Source organism: Oncorhynchus mykiss, chromosome 18 (assembly GCF_013265735.2).
Source record: "Oncorhynchus mykiss isolate Arlee chromosome 18, USDA_OmykA_1.1, whole genome shotgun sequence".
Taxonomy (NCBI): Eukaryota; Metazoa; Chordata; class Actinopteri; order Salmoniformes; family Salmonidae; genus Oncorhynchus; species Oncorhynchus mykiss.
In genome coordinates this window covers 11,791,495-11,808,426 of record NC_048582.1, presented here as the reverse complement: position 1 = coordinate 11,808,426, position 16,932 = coordinate 11,791,495, and the positions used below count along the sequence as shown (strand labels likewise).

At 45.8% G+C, this 16,932-nt stretch overlaps 2 protein-coding genes across 2 annotated transcripts; both read right to left on the bottom strand.

The window, feature by feature from the left end:
• Window positions 1-46: 46 nt before the first annotated feature.
• On the bottom strand, window positions 47-5,250 carry LOC110495630 (mitochondrial pyruvate carrier 2). The gene is made up of 5 exons (XM_036951852.1): window positions 4,944-5,250; window positions 1,947-1,987; window positions 1,673-1,757; window positions 1,460-1,571; window positions 47-895 (listed from the first exon to the last, which is right to left on the bottom strand). Exons 1-5 carry the CDS (start codon window positions 5,041-5,043, stop codon window positions 838-840), a joined length of 396 nt encoding a protein of 131 aa, XP_036807747.1. The 5' UTR covers window positions 5,044-5,250; the 3' UTR covers window positions 47-837.
• Window positions 5,251-5,688: 438 nt separating this feature from the next.
• LOC118941042 (mitochondrial pyruvate carrier 2-like) lies at window positions 5,689-16,826 on the bottom strand. Its single transcript, XM_036951383.1, has 5 exons — window positions 16,550-16,826; window positions 15,080-15,120; window positions 14,192-14,276; window positions 7,116-7,227; window positions 5,689-6,120 (listed from the first exon to the last, which is right to left on the bottom strand). The coding sequence occupies exons 1-5, from the start codon at window positions 16,647-16,649 to the stop codon at window positions 6,003-6,005; spliced, it is 456 nt and encodes a 151-aa protein (XP_036807278.1). The 5' UTR covers window positions 16,650-16,826; the 3' UTR covers window positions 5,689-6,002.
• Window positions 16,827-16,932: the final 106 nt, after the last annotated feature.

Sequence of the window (16,932 nt, the reverse complement as noted above, 5' to 3'; positions counted from 1 at the left end):
CAAGGTTGTAACATTTTAACTACGGAAACGATTTTACAGATACAGCTTTCATAAATACATTATTTTATTTAAATTACAACAATTATGTAATCCTACAAACAACTGTATTAAATGCACATAATACTAAGTAAATATTTAAGGGCACAAATCTATTACAAATATTGAGAGTTCGAGCAACAACCTGATATTTCCTTAGTCTCAAAATAATTCTAACACAAAAAAGGAAGGAATGTAAATTCCTACATATTCATTAGGCCTATTAGAATATAGTGCCTGGTTATATACACATCACAGGAGGCTGGAATGGAGTGAATAGAATGTTATCAAACACATGGTAACCATGGAAATTCCATGTATTCCGATCCAGCCATCACTATGAGCCAGCCCTCCCAAATGAAGTTGTAACCGGCCACCTGTGATATGTACTGTATATAAGACCTGTGATATGTACTGTATATAAGACCTGTGATATGTACTGTATATAAGACCTGTGATATGTACTGTATATAAGACCTGTGATATGTACTGTATATAAGACCTGTGATATGTACTGTATATAAGACCTGTGATATGTACTGTATATAAGACCTGTGATATGTACTGTATGTAAGACCTGTGATATGTACTGTATATAAGACCTGTGATATGTACTGTATATAAGACCTGTGATATGTACTGTATATAAGACCTGTGATATGTACTGTATATAAGACCTGTGATATGTACTGTATATCAAACCAGTGTTAGTGACTGTTGAGGGTTAACTTTACAGACTTTGCATAAAAATGGATTAAGACATGAAGAAATTAAATATGTGTGTGTGTGTGTGTGTGTGTGTTATATGATGGGGATCTGGGCCTTCTCGTCCTGTTGCTTCTTTACTTCCTGTTGGTACCTAGAAACACAGAGGGACAGGGTTAACCTCCGACCTTAACAAACCAAAACAAAGGTTCAAACAGACTAATCATAGGTCTCAGAGAGCGAAGACAAATTGGCAGGCATGCTATCCTTTACATTCAGGCAAGGACCCTGACAGATTAATTTAGCCCTCTGTTTTTTAAAGTGTAAACAAATGTAAGATAATGACCATGGTTATAGAGTAACATTTTTTTATATGAACTTAAGGAATCTTGCAATATACAACTTTCAGGACCAGTTTACCAACAAAAAAATGTGTCTGAAAAAAGTTCCAAACTGGTATCGACACCATGTCCAAGGACAATGTACTATCATAAATGAATCTGTTTTTAACCAAACACACTTTGCCCTGCAAAGCAGTACTGTATAATTATTAACAATGTTATTGTCGGACAATGGCATTGATTGACATACACCCCATCAGAATTGTGTTTTTATTTCCCTTTTTTTCTCCTTATAGGGTTTGATTGAATAGGGGCCCACTGCCATGCATGTCAGTTTGCATAGCTCTGTGTGTAACTATGGAGCCTGTCCCACTCACATCCAGATTCTAACAAGTTGGTTGGCTCCTGCCAATCCAAGAAAACCGTTGACAAAAAAGAGACCCCAGTTCTTCGGAATAATGACAAGAGAATATCGGGACCAAATAACACCTGCAAAATAGAGGGGTGACAAGACAGGTAAAGTTGGAGCATCTGAATGTTTTTCAGCTTCAGGATTTTTTTCCTGTTGTCTTTCCTACAATGTCCATTACCTGTAGTCATGAGTACTCCAGACTGAGAGAGACTCAGTTTATCAGCTGGCCTTGTCATATCAGCCATGCCAGCCATAACCAGACCCTGTAGAGAGAGAGAGATAGTGAGAGAGAGAGAGAGAGAGAGAGAGAGAGAGAGAGAGAGAGAGAGAGAGAGAGAGAGAGAGAGAGATATACAGTATAAGAGAGAGAATTTCACACAACCATCCATACTTTTAGCACCATTATAAGATGTCCAGCACATGAGACACTTGTTAAGGATATCAACTCTTACCCATTTACACACTGGTGCCCAGAAGAAGACTGTCTTTGGACCTACAAAGGGAAGCATATCAGTGTTTATTTAGAAAGGTTAGACATGAAAGTTGAGTACAATTACACAATATTACAATGATTCATGTGAGAGTTAGTTTTGTGTAAACAGTTGGTTGATACCGCGACAAAGAGATCACACTGGGCCCACACTGGTTGAATCAACGTTGTTCCCACGTCATTTCAATGAATTTAAGTTGAACCAATGTGGAATAGATGTCTAAGTGGGATATGCCAAAGCAGTTAGGCATGAAAAAGTGCCATAAATGGATAAATGTTGTGCAGCATTAAACTGTGAAATCCTTTGATTTGTTGTTGAGGAGTGAAATATAAAGATGAAATAGAGAGATAAAGGGGAACTGAAAGTGACTGGAATCAGTATCTTCCTATGGTTTTAACAACTGTTATTCTCCTGCTCTCTTCTGGCCAATTGAAAACTTGCCAAGGGCTATAATTTATTGAAGAGTGCTAAACATCACTTAGCTTCCCACATATTATCCATTCATAGTCTTCCCTTCTCTTGTATATTTGATAGCGAGGCTGGTTGTTTTATCAACTTGGTTTTCCTTAATTGCTTTGCTTTTAATCTTCGTTATGATTTTAATCTCATCTCTGTATCATTATGCTCCCAAACTGTTTTGATATTAATTAACAATATCCCGTGAACCAGGAATTGAGAACCACTGATTGGAACAACCTTCTGTCACATTAACACACTGTTATAGTTCAGCCCTAACTCCCCAGGGGTGAGAGAAGAGCCCTGTGTACTCCCTCATCAGCATTCAGATTAGCAGCATCAACACTGCTTGTCCTTATTCACCTCTAAATTCAATTCAGCTGCAGACTGACGTAGTTGCTACACCAACACTGCTGTAATAAAACTATGTTTGCTCCATTTAAGATAACCTCAAGGTCAAGGTTGCACATGGTTTGCTAGTCTAGGACTGACTAGCACTGACCAAGGGTCCCCCATCCAAGTCCATGCACTGCTACTGTAGGTTTCAACTCAGGTTTCAACTCAATCTAAGTTTAGAGCACTCATTCATATGCTAAAGAGCACTAGTTCATATGACCGTTTATCTATTTCTGTTGATACAAATGTTTAATGCTCTTGTTTGTCAGTAAATGATAGCAGTCACTTTCTCCTTTCTGAAAATGTCTTTAACACCCCTCCCCGCAAAAGTCAATTGCTGTGCCAAATGGTAGATTTGATCCAGAATTAATGGAAGAATTCTTATCCAGAATTATCCAACGGTATACAATGGGTGGCTCTAATCCTGAACGCTGATTGTTTAAAACCGCATTGTTAGCTAAAGTTAGCTAGCTGGCTAGCTACTTCCAGACATAAATGAGAGAACACCTCACTCTGACCATTTTACTCGCCCTAGCAGAGCTGGTTAGGCTGTTTTCATGTTATCTAGAGTGTTGGTGACTGTAACTGTGATGCTGGCAACAATTTAATTACGTTTTTTTACCGAGGTTTACTGACACCGGCCATATTCAAAGGGTGTTGAGCCTTCGTAAATGGATCAGTTATTCTGCTCACTGGCACACTCAGTGATCTGATATCCGAGTATGTAGCCAGAGCGAATTTACGAACGCACCCTAAATCTATGATGTTAAAATGCCCATTATTCTGTTCAGTTTGATTGAGCAATCCACTGTCTCATCAGCCCAGGCAGGGAATTTATAAACTTGATCTCTACTGTAAAAATCATCTAGACATTTTCTCACATTTCTTTTAGACTAACATTTCGTTACAGCTGAGATTTGTGTACACCTTGCTGTCTATCTCTCCGATCTCCAGGTGTCCCTTAGTAATGAAAGTGTAGGGAGTCGGGACAGACAGGCATGCAGCGTTTCTCTGCCAATCGAAATCACGACTGGGTCGCGTCCATAGATAGAGAACTAAAAGACTGAACGACTGGGTCGCGTCCATAGATAGAGAACTAAAAGACTGAACGACTGGGTCGCGTCCATAGATAGAGAACTAAAAGACTGAACGACTGGGTCGCGTCCATAGATAGAGAACTAAAAGACTGAACGACTGGGTCGCGTCCATAGATAGAGAACTAAAAGACTGAACGACTGGGTCGCGTCTCTGGCAACCGAACCGACAGAACCAACGACCAGCCGGCTTGGGTAGTAACCCTAGATTTGTGTCGGGACTATATCTTGTGGAATGATGCAATAGTATGAATAAATTAATGAAAATAACGTTTTTAATGAAAATATGTCAATCTTTATTTGAATATGTTAGTAATCCCTTGAAGCCGGTGTTTGGAGTATGTATTGGCACGTTTGCCGGCTCTCGACGTCTTATTTTTTATTAATTTATTCATACTATTTCATCCTTCGACAAGATATAGTCCCGACACAAATCTGGGGTTGCTACTCAAGCCGGCAGCTCGTCCGTTCTATCGGTTCGGTTGCCAGAGACGCTACCCACTCAATTCAGTCTTTTTGTTCTGTATCTATGGACGCGACCAGTCGTTGGTTGTAAATGTTCGTAAATTCAATCTGGAGTGCCAGAGAGCGCTTATTGTGCGCTCTGGCGGTTCGTAAATTCAGAGCTTTGTCAGATTGCCCGTTTGTAAATTCTGAGCGTTTCGCTCTGGGAGCACACTGGACGCTCTGGCCGAGGAGTGGGGTTGATCAGAGTGTTCTGACCCCACAACGGCTGTCAAGCACCCAAGATAACTAGCTAACGTTGGCTAACTTGCTAGCTATTTCCAGACACAAATGAGAGAACACCTCATACTCGCCCTAGCAGAACTGGTTAGGCTGTTTTCATAAGTAGGCACAGACAGCAGGCGTCATTTACATTATACATATTGAAAATATTGACAATGTGTATCAGAGTATACAGTATAGTGTCTGTACTGTAAGATGGTGAGAACAGTGGAAGTGATGCAGATCTGTCATGTTGAGGTGAGCCTGATAATAATGATGTCCTTACCTGCTGGATGGTTGTAGAAAGGTCTCAGTTTAGCAGGTAGTTTGAGCTCGATCTTGTTAAGAATCCTGTAGTATGAAGCTCTAACTCCCACTAAAGCCATGTCTGGAGACTGGAGTTTTATTTCCTACTTTTGTTGAACTTGGTACCGACAGTTCAAAATAAATAAATAGTATGTGCTGTATTGTGGCTCTAGTACACCCTGTCATTGATTGTCTATAGTAACTAGAATACAGAATAGCCTGTATGAACCATTGGCAGAAAGCAGGCTCATCTACCCGTAGTGCCTAATCTATTATGTAGGAGTGTCACCTGAGGGGCGGTACCGAAATATAAACCCCGCCCCAAACCCACTGCCATTGGTAGAGAGAGTTAGCCCACACTATGAGCCCACCCCATTTTGCAATTCCTAGAAAACAGGGCCACGTTAAATTGCCAACTGTTGTCTACATGCCAGAGAGGCATGTTTGTTCAATATTACATATTTCTATCTGAACGTTCCAAAACGTTGTGTCGTACTGAATGCGCCCCACATGTGATGTGGACTGTACATGGCAAAGACACAATGTAAACAATAAACTGAAGAGGCCACGCTTATCTTTTAACTTAGCTTATGATCAAGTTGGCCATTAATAACCTCATGCACATGAGAAGGGTTTCTTCAAGTCAGGAACAGTTTTATCCCAAATGTAGAATTTATTTTCAATAAATATATACACACCACAACGTCCTAAAATCAGACAAAGAGGTAAAAGGCTAAAACAAAGTGTTAGTGTTGAAAAATACAACATTAACCATCATCAGTCTCAAACATTCACCATCTTTAAAGTGTTGTGTGAATTTGTAAATGTGTATGTTTCTTTGCCTAATCTTACCTTTTACTAATATTTTACCATCATCCTCACGCAGACGTGCTGTCATCCTCACATCATCACCTCATACTTATTCATTAACAGCATGAATTGTGTTTTGCAGAGGGAAGGGTGTTATTGAGTTGGACGATTCTGTGGTCGTTGATGTCCTCAAAGATGAAATTGCATTTAATCAAGTTAATCAGATCCACTAGTTAGTTAGTGTCGCTAGTTCTAAATAATCCAACAATGGATGGGCTTCTGCTAACTGCTTTATTTTTAGTTCAGCAGCCTCTGCTTCTTGTTGCTTCTTTACCTCCTGTTGGTACCTAGAAACACAGAGGGACAGGGTTGACCTCCGACCTTAACAAACCAAAATAAAGGTTCAAACAGACTAATCATAGGTCTCAGAGACCTATGCCACTTTGTTTACATACTCATCTCATATGTATATACTGCACTCGATACCATCTACTGCATCTTGCCTATGCCACTCTGTACCATCACTCATTCATGTATCTTTATGTACATATTATGTACATTATGTACATATTCTTTATCCCTTTACACTTGTGTGTATAAGGTAGTAGTTTTGGGATTGTTAGCTAGATTACTCGTTGGTTATTACTGCATTGTTGGAACTAGAAGCACAAGCATTTCGCTACACTCGCATTAACATCTGCTAACCATGTGTATGTGACAAATAAAACAAATTGATTTGATTTGAGAGCAAAGACAAGTTGGCAGGCATGCTATCCTTTACATTCAGGAAGAGACCCTGGTGGACTTTATAAAAGTATCCGTATCTCTGATTTTAAAGTGTAACCAAATTAAAGACAAGTAGTTATAGAGTAACAGATTGTTTGATATGGACTGTAGTCTAGTGATCACACAGAAACAAATACAACTTTTAGGGCCGGTTAGCTAATTCTGACAAATGCGCTTTCCAAAGCAGTAGACACCACAGACTTATTCAGTGTTGTATCCATAGAGGCAGAACAGGATCTACATTTATCTCTGTGGTTATATCACTCAGTTGACAGGAAAAACACAAGGGCAGAAGGCTTGGCATATAATGTGCCTGGTTTAAACCACAACAAAGAAGGCAAAGCCCAAGGACAATGTCACAAGCTGTCATAAATGTGTGACCAAGCACACTTTGCCCTTCAGAGCGGTACTGTGTATTTAACAAGCCTGTTGTCAAACAATGACTGACATACAGTACATTGACAAATTATTATGATTTCCCCCCCCCTAATATGGTTTGATTGAATAGGGCACAAGTTGGTGTGTAGCTCTGTATCTAACTGTCTGTTCCACTCACATCCAGATTCTAAAGAGTTGAGTGGCTCCTGACGCACCAAGAAAACAGTTGCAACAAAACAGAAACCAATTCTTGGGAATGATGACCAGGGACCATCTGGACCAAATAACACCTGTAAAATAGTGGAGAGACAGGTAAAGGGACAGGTAAAGGGACAGGTAAAGGGACAGGTAAAGGGACAGGTAAAAGGACAGGTTACAGGACAGGTAAAGGGACAGGTAAAGGGACAGGTAAAGGGACGGGTAAAAGGACATGTAAAGGGACAGGTAAATGGACAGGTAAAAGGACAGGTAAAGGGGCAGGTAAAAGGACATGTAAAGGGACAGGTAAAGGGACAGGTAAAATGACAGGTAAAGGGACAGGTAAAGGGACATGTAAAAGGACAGGTAAAGGGACAGGTAAAGTTGGAGCATCTGAATGTTGTTTCTGCTTCAGAAATGTGTTACTGTTGCATAATGCGTATAAAAATCCAATATTTGCTTTTCCTACTTTTTTCATAATTTTGAGGGCTAAGAGTATGTCACTGTTTTATGTGGGGGTACCGGCTAGGAGACACCTGACCAGGATCAGGGCTAGTCAGTGTTTTATGTGGGGGTACCGGCTAGGAGACATCTGACCAGGATCAGGGCTAGTCAGTGTTTTATGTGGGGGTACCGGCTAGGAGACACCTGACCAGGATCAGGGCTAGTCAGTGTTTTATGTGGGGGTACCGGCTAGGAGACACCTGACCAGGATCAGGGATAATCAGTGTTTTATGTGGGGGTACCGGCTAGGAGACACCTGACCAGGATCAGGGATAATCAGTGTTGTATGTGGGGGTACCGGCTAGGAGACACCTGACCAGGATCAGGGATAATCAGTGTTTTATGTGGGGGTACCGGCTAGGAGACATCTGACCAGGATCAGAGATAATCAGTGTTGTATGTGGGGGTACCGGCTAGGAGACACCTGACCAGGATCAGGGCTAGTCAGTGTTGTATGTGGGGGTACCGGCTAGGGGACACCTGACCAGGATCAGGGATAATCAGTGTTGTATGTGGGGGTACCGACTAGGAGACATCTGACCAGGATCAGGGATAATCAGTGTTTTATGTGGGGGTACCGACTAGGAGACATCTGACCAGGATCAGGGCTAGTCAGTGTTTTATGTGAGGGTACCAGCTAGGAGACATCTGACCAGGATCAGGGCTAGTCAGTGTTGTATGTGAGGGTACCGACTAGGAGACATCTGACCAGGATCAGGGCTAGTCAGTGTTTTATGTGGGGGTACCGGCTAGGAGACATCTGACCAGGATCAGGGCTAGTCAGTGTTGTATGTGGGGGTACCGGCTAGGAGACATCTGACCAGGATCAGGGCTAGTCAGTGTTTTATGTGAGGGTACCAGCTAGGAGACATCTGACCAGGATCAGGGCTAGTCAGTGTTGTATGTGAGGGTACCGACTAGGAGACATCTGACCAGGATCAGGGCTAGTCAGTGTTGTATGTGGGGGTACCGGTTTGGAGACATCTGACCAGGAGCAAGGCTAGTCAGTGTTTTATGTGGGGGTACCGGCTAGGAGACATCTGACCAGGATCAGGGCTAGTCAGTGTTGTATGTGGGGGTACCGGCTAGGAGACATCTGACCAGGATCAGGGCTAGTCAGTGTTTTATGTGAGGGTACCAGCTAGGAGACATCTGACCAGGATCAGGGCTAGTCAGTGTTGTATGTGAGGGTACCGACTAGGAGACATCTGACCAGGATCAGGGCTAGTCAGTGTTTTATGTGGGGGTACCGGCTAGGAGACATCTGACCAGGATCAGGGCTAGTCAGTGTTGTATGTGGGGGTACCGGCTAGGAGACATCTGACCAGGATCAGGGCTAGTCAGTGTTGTATGTGAGGGTTCCGGCTAGGAGACATCTGACCAGGATCAGGGCTAGTCAGTGTTGTATGTGAGGGTACCGGCTAGGAGACATCTGACCAGGATCAGGGCTAGTCAGTGTTGTATGTGGGGGTACCGGTTTGGAGACATCTGACCAGGAGCAAGGTTAGTCAGTGTTTTATGTGAGGGTACCGGCTAGCAGACATCTGACCAGGATCAGGGCTAGTCAGTGTTGTATGTGGGGGTACCGGCTAGGAGACATCTGACCAGGATCAGGGCTAGTCAGTGTTTTATGTGAGGGTACCGGCTGGGAGACATCTGACCAGGATCAGGGCTAGTCAGTGTTGTATGTGGGGGTACCGGCTGGGAGACATCTGACCAGGATCAGGGCTAGTCAGTGTTGTATGTGGGGGTACCGGCTAGGAGACATCTGACCAGGATCAGGGCTAGTCAGTGTTTTATGTGGGGGTACCGGCTAGGAGACACCTGACCAGGATCAGGGCTAGTCAGTGTTGTATGTGAGGGTACCGGCTAGGAGACATCTGACCAGGATCAGGGCTAGTCAGTGTTGTATGTGGGGGTACTGGCTAGGAGACATCTGACCAGGATCAGGGCTAGTCAGTGTTGTATGTGGGGGTACCGGCTAGGAGACACCTGACCAGGATCAGGGCTAGTCAGTGTTGTATGTGGGGATACCGGCTAGGAGACATTTGACCAGGATCAGGGCTAGTCAGTGTTGTATGTGAGGGTACCGGCTAGGAGACATCTGACCAGGATCAGGGATAATCAGTGTTGTATGTGGGGGTACCGGCTAGGAGACATCTGACCAGGATCAGGGCTAGTCAGTGTATGTGGGGGTACCGGCTAGGAGACACCTGACCAGGATCAGGGCTAGTCAGTGTTGTATGTGGGGATACCGGCTAGGAGACACCTGACCAGGATCAGGGCTAGTCAGTGTTGTATGTGGGGGTACCGGCTAGGAGACACCTGACCAGGATCAGGGCTAGTCAGTGTTGTATGTGGGGGTACCGGCTAGGAGACACCTGACCAGGATCAGAGATAATCAGTGTTGTATGTGGGGGTACCGGCTAGGAGACACCTGACCAGGATCAGGGCTAGTCAGTGTTGTATGTGGGGGTACCGGCTAGGAGACACCTGACCAGGATCAGGGCTAGTCAGTGTTGTATGTGAGGGTCCCGGCTAGGAGACATCTGACCAGGATCAGGGCTAGTCAGTGTTGTATGTGGGGGTACCGGCTAGGAGACACCTGACCAGGATCAGGGCTAGTCAGTGTTGTATGTGGGGGTACCGGCTAGGAGACACCTGACCAGGATCAGGGCTAGTCAGTGTTGTATGTGGGGGTACCGGCTAGGAGACACCTGACCAGGATCAGGGCTAGTCAGTGTTTTATGTGGGGGTACCGGCTAGGAGACATCTGACCAGGATCAGGGCTAGTCAGTGTTGTATGTGGGGGTACCGGCTAGGAGACATCTGACCAGGATCAGGGCTAGTCAGTGTTGTATGTGGGGATACCGGCTAGGAGACATTTGACCAGGATCAGGGCTAGTCAGTGTTGTATGTGAGGGTACCGGCTAGGAGACATCTGACCAGGATCAGGGATAATCAGTGTTGTATGTGGGGGTACCGTCTAGGAGACATCTGACCAGGATCAGGGCTAGTCAGTGTATGTGGGGGTACCGGCTAGGAGACACCTGACCAGGATCAGGGCTAGTCAGTGTTGTATGTGGGGGTACCGGCTAGGAGACACCTGACCAGGATCAGGGCTAGTCAGTGTTGTATGTGGGGGTACCGGCTAGGAGACACCTGACCAGGATCAGGGCTAGTCAGTGTTGTATGTGGGGGTACCGGCTAGGAGACACCTGACCAGGATCAGAGATAATCAGTGTTGTATGTGGGGGTACCGGCTAGGAGACACCTGACCAGGATCAGGGCTAGTCAGTGTTGTATGTGGGGGTACCGGCTAGGAGACACCTGACCAGGATCAGGGCTAGTCAGTGTTGTATGTGAGGGTCCCGGCTAGGAGACATCTGACCAGGATCAGGGCTAGTCAGTGTTGTATGTGGGGGTACCGGTTTGGAGACATCTGACCAGGAGCAAGGTTAGTCAGTGTTTTATGTGAGGGTACCGGCTAGCAGACATCTGACCAGGATCAGGGCTAGTCAGTGTTGTATGTGGGGGTACCGGCTAGGAGACATCTGACCAGGATCAGGGCTAGTCAGTGTTTTATGTGAGGGTACCGGCTGGGAGACATCTGACCAGGATCAAGGCTAGTCAGTGTTGTATGTGGGGGTACCGGCTGGGAGACATCTGACCAGGATCAGGGCTAGTCAGTGTTGTATGTGGGGGTACCGGCTAGGAGACATCTGACCAGGATCAGGGCTAGTCAGTGTTTTATGTGGGGGTACCGGCTAGGAGACACCTGACCAGGATCAGGGCTAGTCAGTGTTGTATGTGAGGGTACCGGCTAGGAGACATCTGACCAGGATCAGGGCTAGTCAGTGTTGTATGTGGGGGTACTGGCTAGGAGACATCTGACCAGGATCAGGGCTAGTCAGTGTTGTATGTGGGGGTACCGGCTAGGAGACACCTGACCAGGATCAGGGCTAGTCAGTGTTGTATGTGGGGATACCGGCTAGGAGACATTTGACCAGGATCAGGGCTAGTCAGTGTTGTATGTGAGGGTACCGGCTAGGAGACATCTGACCAGGATCAGGGATAATCAGTGTTGTATGTGGGGGTACCGGCTAGGAGACATCTGACCAGGATCAGGGCTAGTCAGTGTATGTGGGGGTACCGGCTAGGAGACACCTGACCAGGATCAGGGCTAGTCAGTGTTGTATGTGGGGATACCGGCTAGGAGACACCTGACCAGGATCAGGGCTAGTCAGTGTTGTATGTGGGGGTACCGGCTAGGAGACACCTGACCAGGATCAGGGCTAGTCAGTGTTGTATGTGGGGGTACCGGCTAGGAGACACCTGACCAGGATCAGAGATAATCAGTGTTGTATGTGGGGGTACCGGCTAGGAGACACCTGACCAGGATCAGGGCTAGTCAGTGTTGTATGTGGGGGTACCGGCTAGGAGACACCTGACCAGGATCAGGGCTAGTCAGTGTTGTATGTGAGGGTCCCGGCTAGGAGACATCTGACCAGGATCAGGGCTAGTCAGTGTTGTATGTGGGGGTACCGGCTAGGAGACACCTGACCAGGATCAGGGCTAGTCAGTGTTGTATGTGGGGGTACCGGCTAGGAGACACCTGACCAGGATCAGGGCTAGTCAGTGTTGTATGTGGGGGTACCGGCTAGGAGACACCTGACCAGGATCAGGGCTAGTCAGTGTTTTATGTGGGGGTACCGGCTAGGAGACATCTGACCAGGATCAGGGCTAGTCAGTGTTGTATGTGGGGGTACCGGCTAGGAGACATCTGACCAGGATCAGGGCTAGTCAGTGTTGTATGTGGGGATACCGGCTAGGAGACATTTGACCAGGATCAGGGCTAGTCAGTGTTGTATGTGAGGGTACCGGCTAGGAGACATCTGACCAGGATCAGGGATAATCAGTGTTGTATGTGGGGGTACCGTCTAGGAGACATCTGACCAGGATCAGGGCTAGTCAGTGTATGTGGGGGTACCGGCTAGGAGACACCTGACCAGGATCAGGGCTAGTCAGTGTTGTATGTGGGGGTACCGGCTAGGAGACACCTGACCAGGATCAGGGCTAGTCAGTGTTGTATGTGGGGGTACCGGCTAGGAGACACCTGACCAGGATCAGGGCTAGTCAGTGTTGTATGTGGGGGTACCGGCTAGGAGACACCTGACCAGGATCAGAGATAATCAGTGTTGTATGTGGGGGTACCGGCTAGGAGACACCTGACCAGGATCAGGGCTAGTCAGTGTTGTATGTGGGGGTACCGGCTAGGAGACACCTGACCAGGATCAGGGCTAGTCAGTGTTGTATGTGAGGGTCCCGGCTAGGAGACATCTGACCAGGATCAGGGCTAGTCAGTGTTGTATGTGGGGGTACCGGCTAGGAGACACCTGACCAGGATCAGGGCTAGTCAGTGTTGTATGTGGGGGTACCGGCTAGGAGACACCTGACCAGGATCAGGGCTAGTCAGTGTTGTATGTGGGGGTACCGGCTAGGAGACACCTGACCAGGATCAGGGCTAGTCAGTGTTGTATGTGGGGGTACCGGCTAGGAGACACCTGACCAGGATCAGGGCTAGTCAGTGTTGTATGTGGGGGTACCGGCTAGGAGACACCTGACCAGGATCAGGGCTAGTCAGTGTTGTATGTGGGGGTACCGGCTAGGAGACACCTGACCAGGATCAGGGATAATCAGTGTTGTATGTGGGGGTACCGACTAGGAGACACCTGACCAGGATCAGGGATAATCAGTGTTGTATGTGGGGGTACCGGCTAGGAGACACCTGACCAGGATCAGGGCTAGCTCTGGTGAGACTTGGTGGTCGGCCAGCCCAAGCAGGTTATTGTTGGTTCAAGTGATGGTGACCAAAATAAATATTTACAGAAAGGAAAATACAAAGGCTGCCCAAAAGATGCCCAGAGTAACACCTGGCTAGCACAGCCCAGCACCTGACCCGGTTGCTGCTGCCACCTAGGGATGGGTTTGGAAGTGGAAAATGGATTGTATAACTATGCCCTGTGCACTACCTAACTCCATACCTTAACACAAATCAACAGCTAATGACATCACGTTGTGGAAAACATCCGGTAGTGGTTTGTAACTAGCCGTATCCGAGGACCAAAACACGATTATCATCTCTAATTGAAAATAGTCTGAGATAGAGTAGTCTCAAACAGGCACGGGTCATCTTGTGTAATTTAAGGACAGTGCTATCACACAGGGACATACCGTTACAGTCCTTGTTAACAGTCAGTGGGGCTTTTACAAAGCAGCAATGGAAAACCCATGATGCAGGGGCAGGTGTGAAAGTTCCATGCCATCATGTCTGAATCCATGCCAGTAATTCTATCAGTGAACAGTTCATCTGAAGGGTCATCAAGCTACACACACTCTCGCATGCACTCATGCACACACTCGCACACACACATGCATGTACACACTCGCACGCACGCATTCACACACTCGCACACACACACACAGGCACACACCCAACACACACACACAAACACACACTTCCTGTCCTCTCTGTCCTCATTGCTCCATTACCTGTAGTCATGAGTACTCCAGACTGAGAGAGACTCAGTTTATCAGCCGGTCGGGTCATATCAGCCAGACCCGCAAAAACAAGACCCTGTAGAAAGAGAGAGACAGAGAGACATAGAGAAACAGAGAGAGAGAGAGACAGAGGGGGAGGGGGGGGGGGGGGGGGGTCACACAACCATGCATATGTGTACTACATCACAGGACCATTATATAACACCGTTTGGAGGGTCAGAGAGTGGAACATTAACTGTATGGAATATTAAGATTAGACAGAGGCAGAATACAGGAGCTTATAAAATGTGACTTCATTCTCTAGAAGCGACCTCAATCAGTTCACATGACAGGAAGGAATATGTAGACACAGCTCAGGCATTACCAATGCATTATTATTCACTCCCATTTCCACTCTTACATGCTTCTTATGAGTTTCTGCATGCTGCCTCTGTGCAGTCTTAATTTACCGTGTGGCTCAGTTGACAGAGCATGCCGTTGCAACGCCACGGTTGTGGGTTCGATTCCCATGAGGGACCAGTACAAAACTGTATGCACTCAGTATAAGAGTGTCTGCTCAATGAACACAATGTTAAACTCTCCGAACCCTCAAACTCTCAGAACCCTCTGAACACTCTCTAGAACCCTCTAAACACTCTCTAGAACCCTCTAAACACTCCCCTAAAACCCTCTAAACACCTCAGTGCCCTCTGAACCCTCTGAACACTCTCTAGAACCCTCTAAACACTCTCTAGAACCCTCTAAACACTCCTCTAAACACTCTCTAGAACCCTCTAAACACTCCCCTAAACACTCCCCTAAAACCCTCTAAACACCTCAGTGCCCTCTGAACCCTCTGAACCCTCTAAACTGCTTCACTGCAAATCTTTTAACACTTACCCATTTACACACTGGTGCCCAGAAGAAAACTGTCTTTGGACCTACAGATGAAAACAAAACATGGTTTAATTATTAAGGTTAATTATTATAAGGTTAGCAATGACAGTTGTGTTGAATACATAATGTTACAGTGATTTATGTGACATTTAGTTTTGTGCAAAAAGTTGGTTGATTCCACAATAAAATGATATGCCAATTGAACCAGTAGGCCTCAGGCTTTCTGTGAAGTGACAGAAGTTGTCAAGCATTAAACTTTGCGACCTGATTCGTGGTAGTAAACGTTTTAAGATGAGGCGACGTTGAAAGTGACTGGTTAAATCCCTTCCTAGATAATTCCACCTGTTGTCATTCTCGTGCCCTCAACTTGTCTCTGTCCTCCTTCTACTGCCGGTACATCAATGCCTTGCCAATTGAAAACTTGCCAAGGGCGATAATTTATTGAAGAGTGCCAGCATGTAGTGGCATGCACGTCATTTAGTTACACACCTATTGTCCATTCATATGCTTCCCTTCTCTTGTCTATTTGATAGCTAGACTGGTTGTTTTATCAACTATAAGTTGTTATTAATGTGTTGTGCTTTTACATCTAATACTGACTTCCCTCTGCTTGATCATGGTGCCAACCTATTTTGATATTATCAACATCCCATGAACCCGGAATGGAGAACCCCTGCTTGGAACAACCTTCTGTGTACCACTCTTCTATAGCTCAGAGATCAGCCCTAACTCCTAGGGACGGACTGGGACCAGAAATCGTCCCAAGCATTTCTAACACACAGGACCATTTTTCCCCTTGAGACCCCAGATATTAGCCAAATAATTATAATTTTGGCAAAACCCACAATTTTGACAGGCCCACCAGGCTAAAGATGGACCAGCCCATCTGGCATTTGCCAGAATTGCCCCATGACCAGTCTGTCTCTGTTATCTCCCCAGGGCTGGAAGAAGAGCCCTGTGTACTAGCTCATCAACGTTCAGATAGTTTGCATGTGACAGACAGACTGGGCAGCATCAAGACTGTTTGTCCTCATAAACCTCAAAGTTATAATCAGCTACACAAGCCTCGTGTCACATTGAAACAATTCCAACTCCACTATAATAAAACTGTGTTTGCTCCATTGACGATGACCCCGTCAGAGGTCACTCGTGACCAGGGGTCCATTCACCAACCCCAATACACTGCTACTGTAAGTTTGCTCATTCTTTTGTGACAGTCACAGTCCCACTATATTGAACATCACTCTTATTTACCAAATAGAAGAGTAGAAAGCATCCAGAGGTGATAGTGATAAATTATCGCATGTCATTTTCTAAATATTGAGAAAGTGTATTCTGAAGATGGGGAGACTTTTAGACATTAATCAATAGACAACAGGGAGGAGACATGAACCAATAGACACCATGAGGAGAGTGATACAGAGACAGCCGGGTTAGTAGGACCTGATGCTGTAATATTGATCATGTCCTTACCTGCAGGATGGTTGTAAATGGGTCTCAGTTTACCAGGTAGTAGAAACTCTATCTGGTTAAGAATCCTGTGGTATGAAGCTCTAACTCCAACTAAAGCCATGTCTGGTGACTGTTGAAACTTGGCACCAACAGTTTAGAATCAAATAAATATGCAACGCGCTTTATTGTACCACCGGTACACCCTGTCGTTGGGCTACTTGAACTGATCAGACAGAATAGATTGTGTGAACCATTAGCTGACAGCAGGCATGGCTATCCTCTATGATGCTTACTGGATGGAATCATCTATTATTGGGGAGGGGGGTTGTACTGAACGTTAACTCCGCCCCAAAACCACTGCCATTGGTAGGGAACAGTAAGCCTATCCTACTTCACTTTCCAAG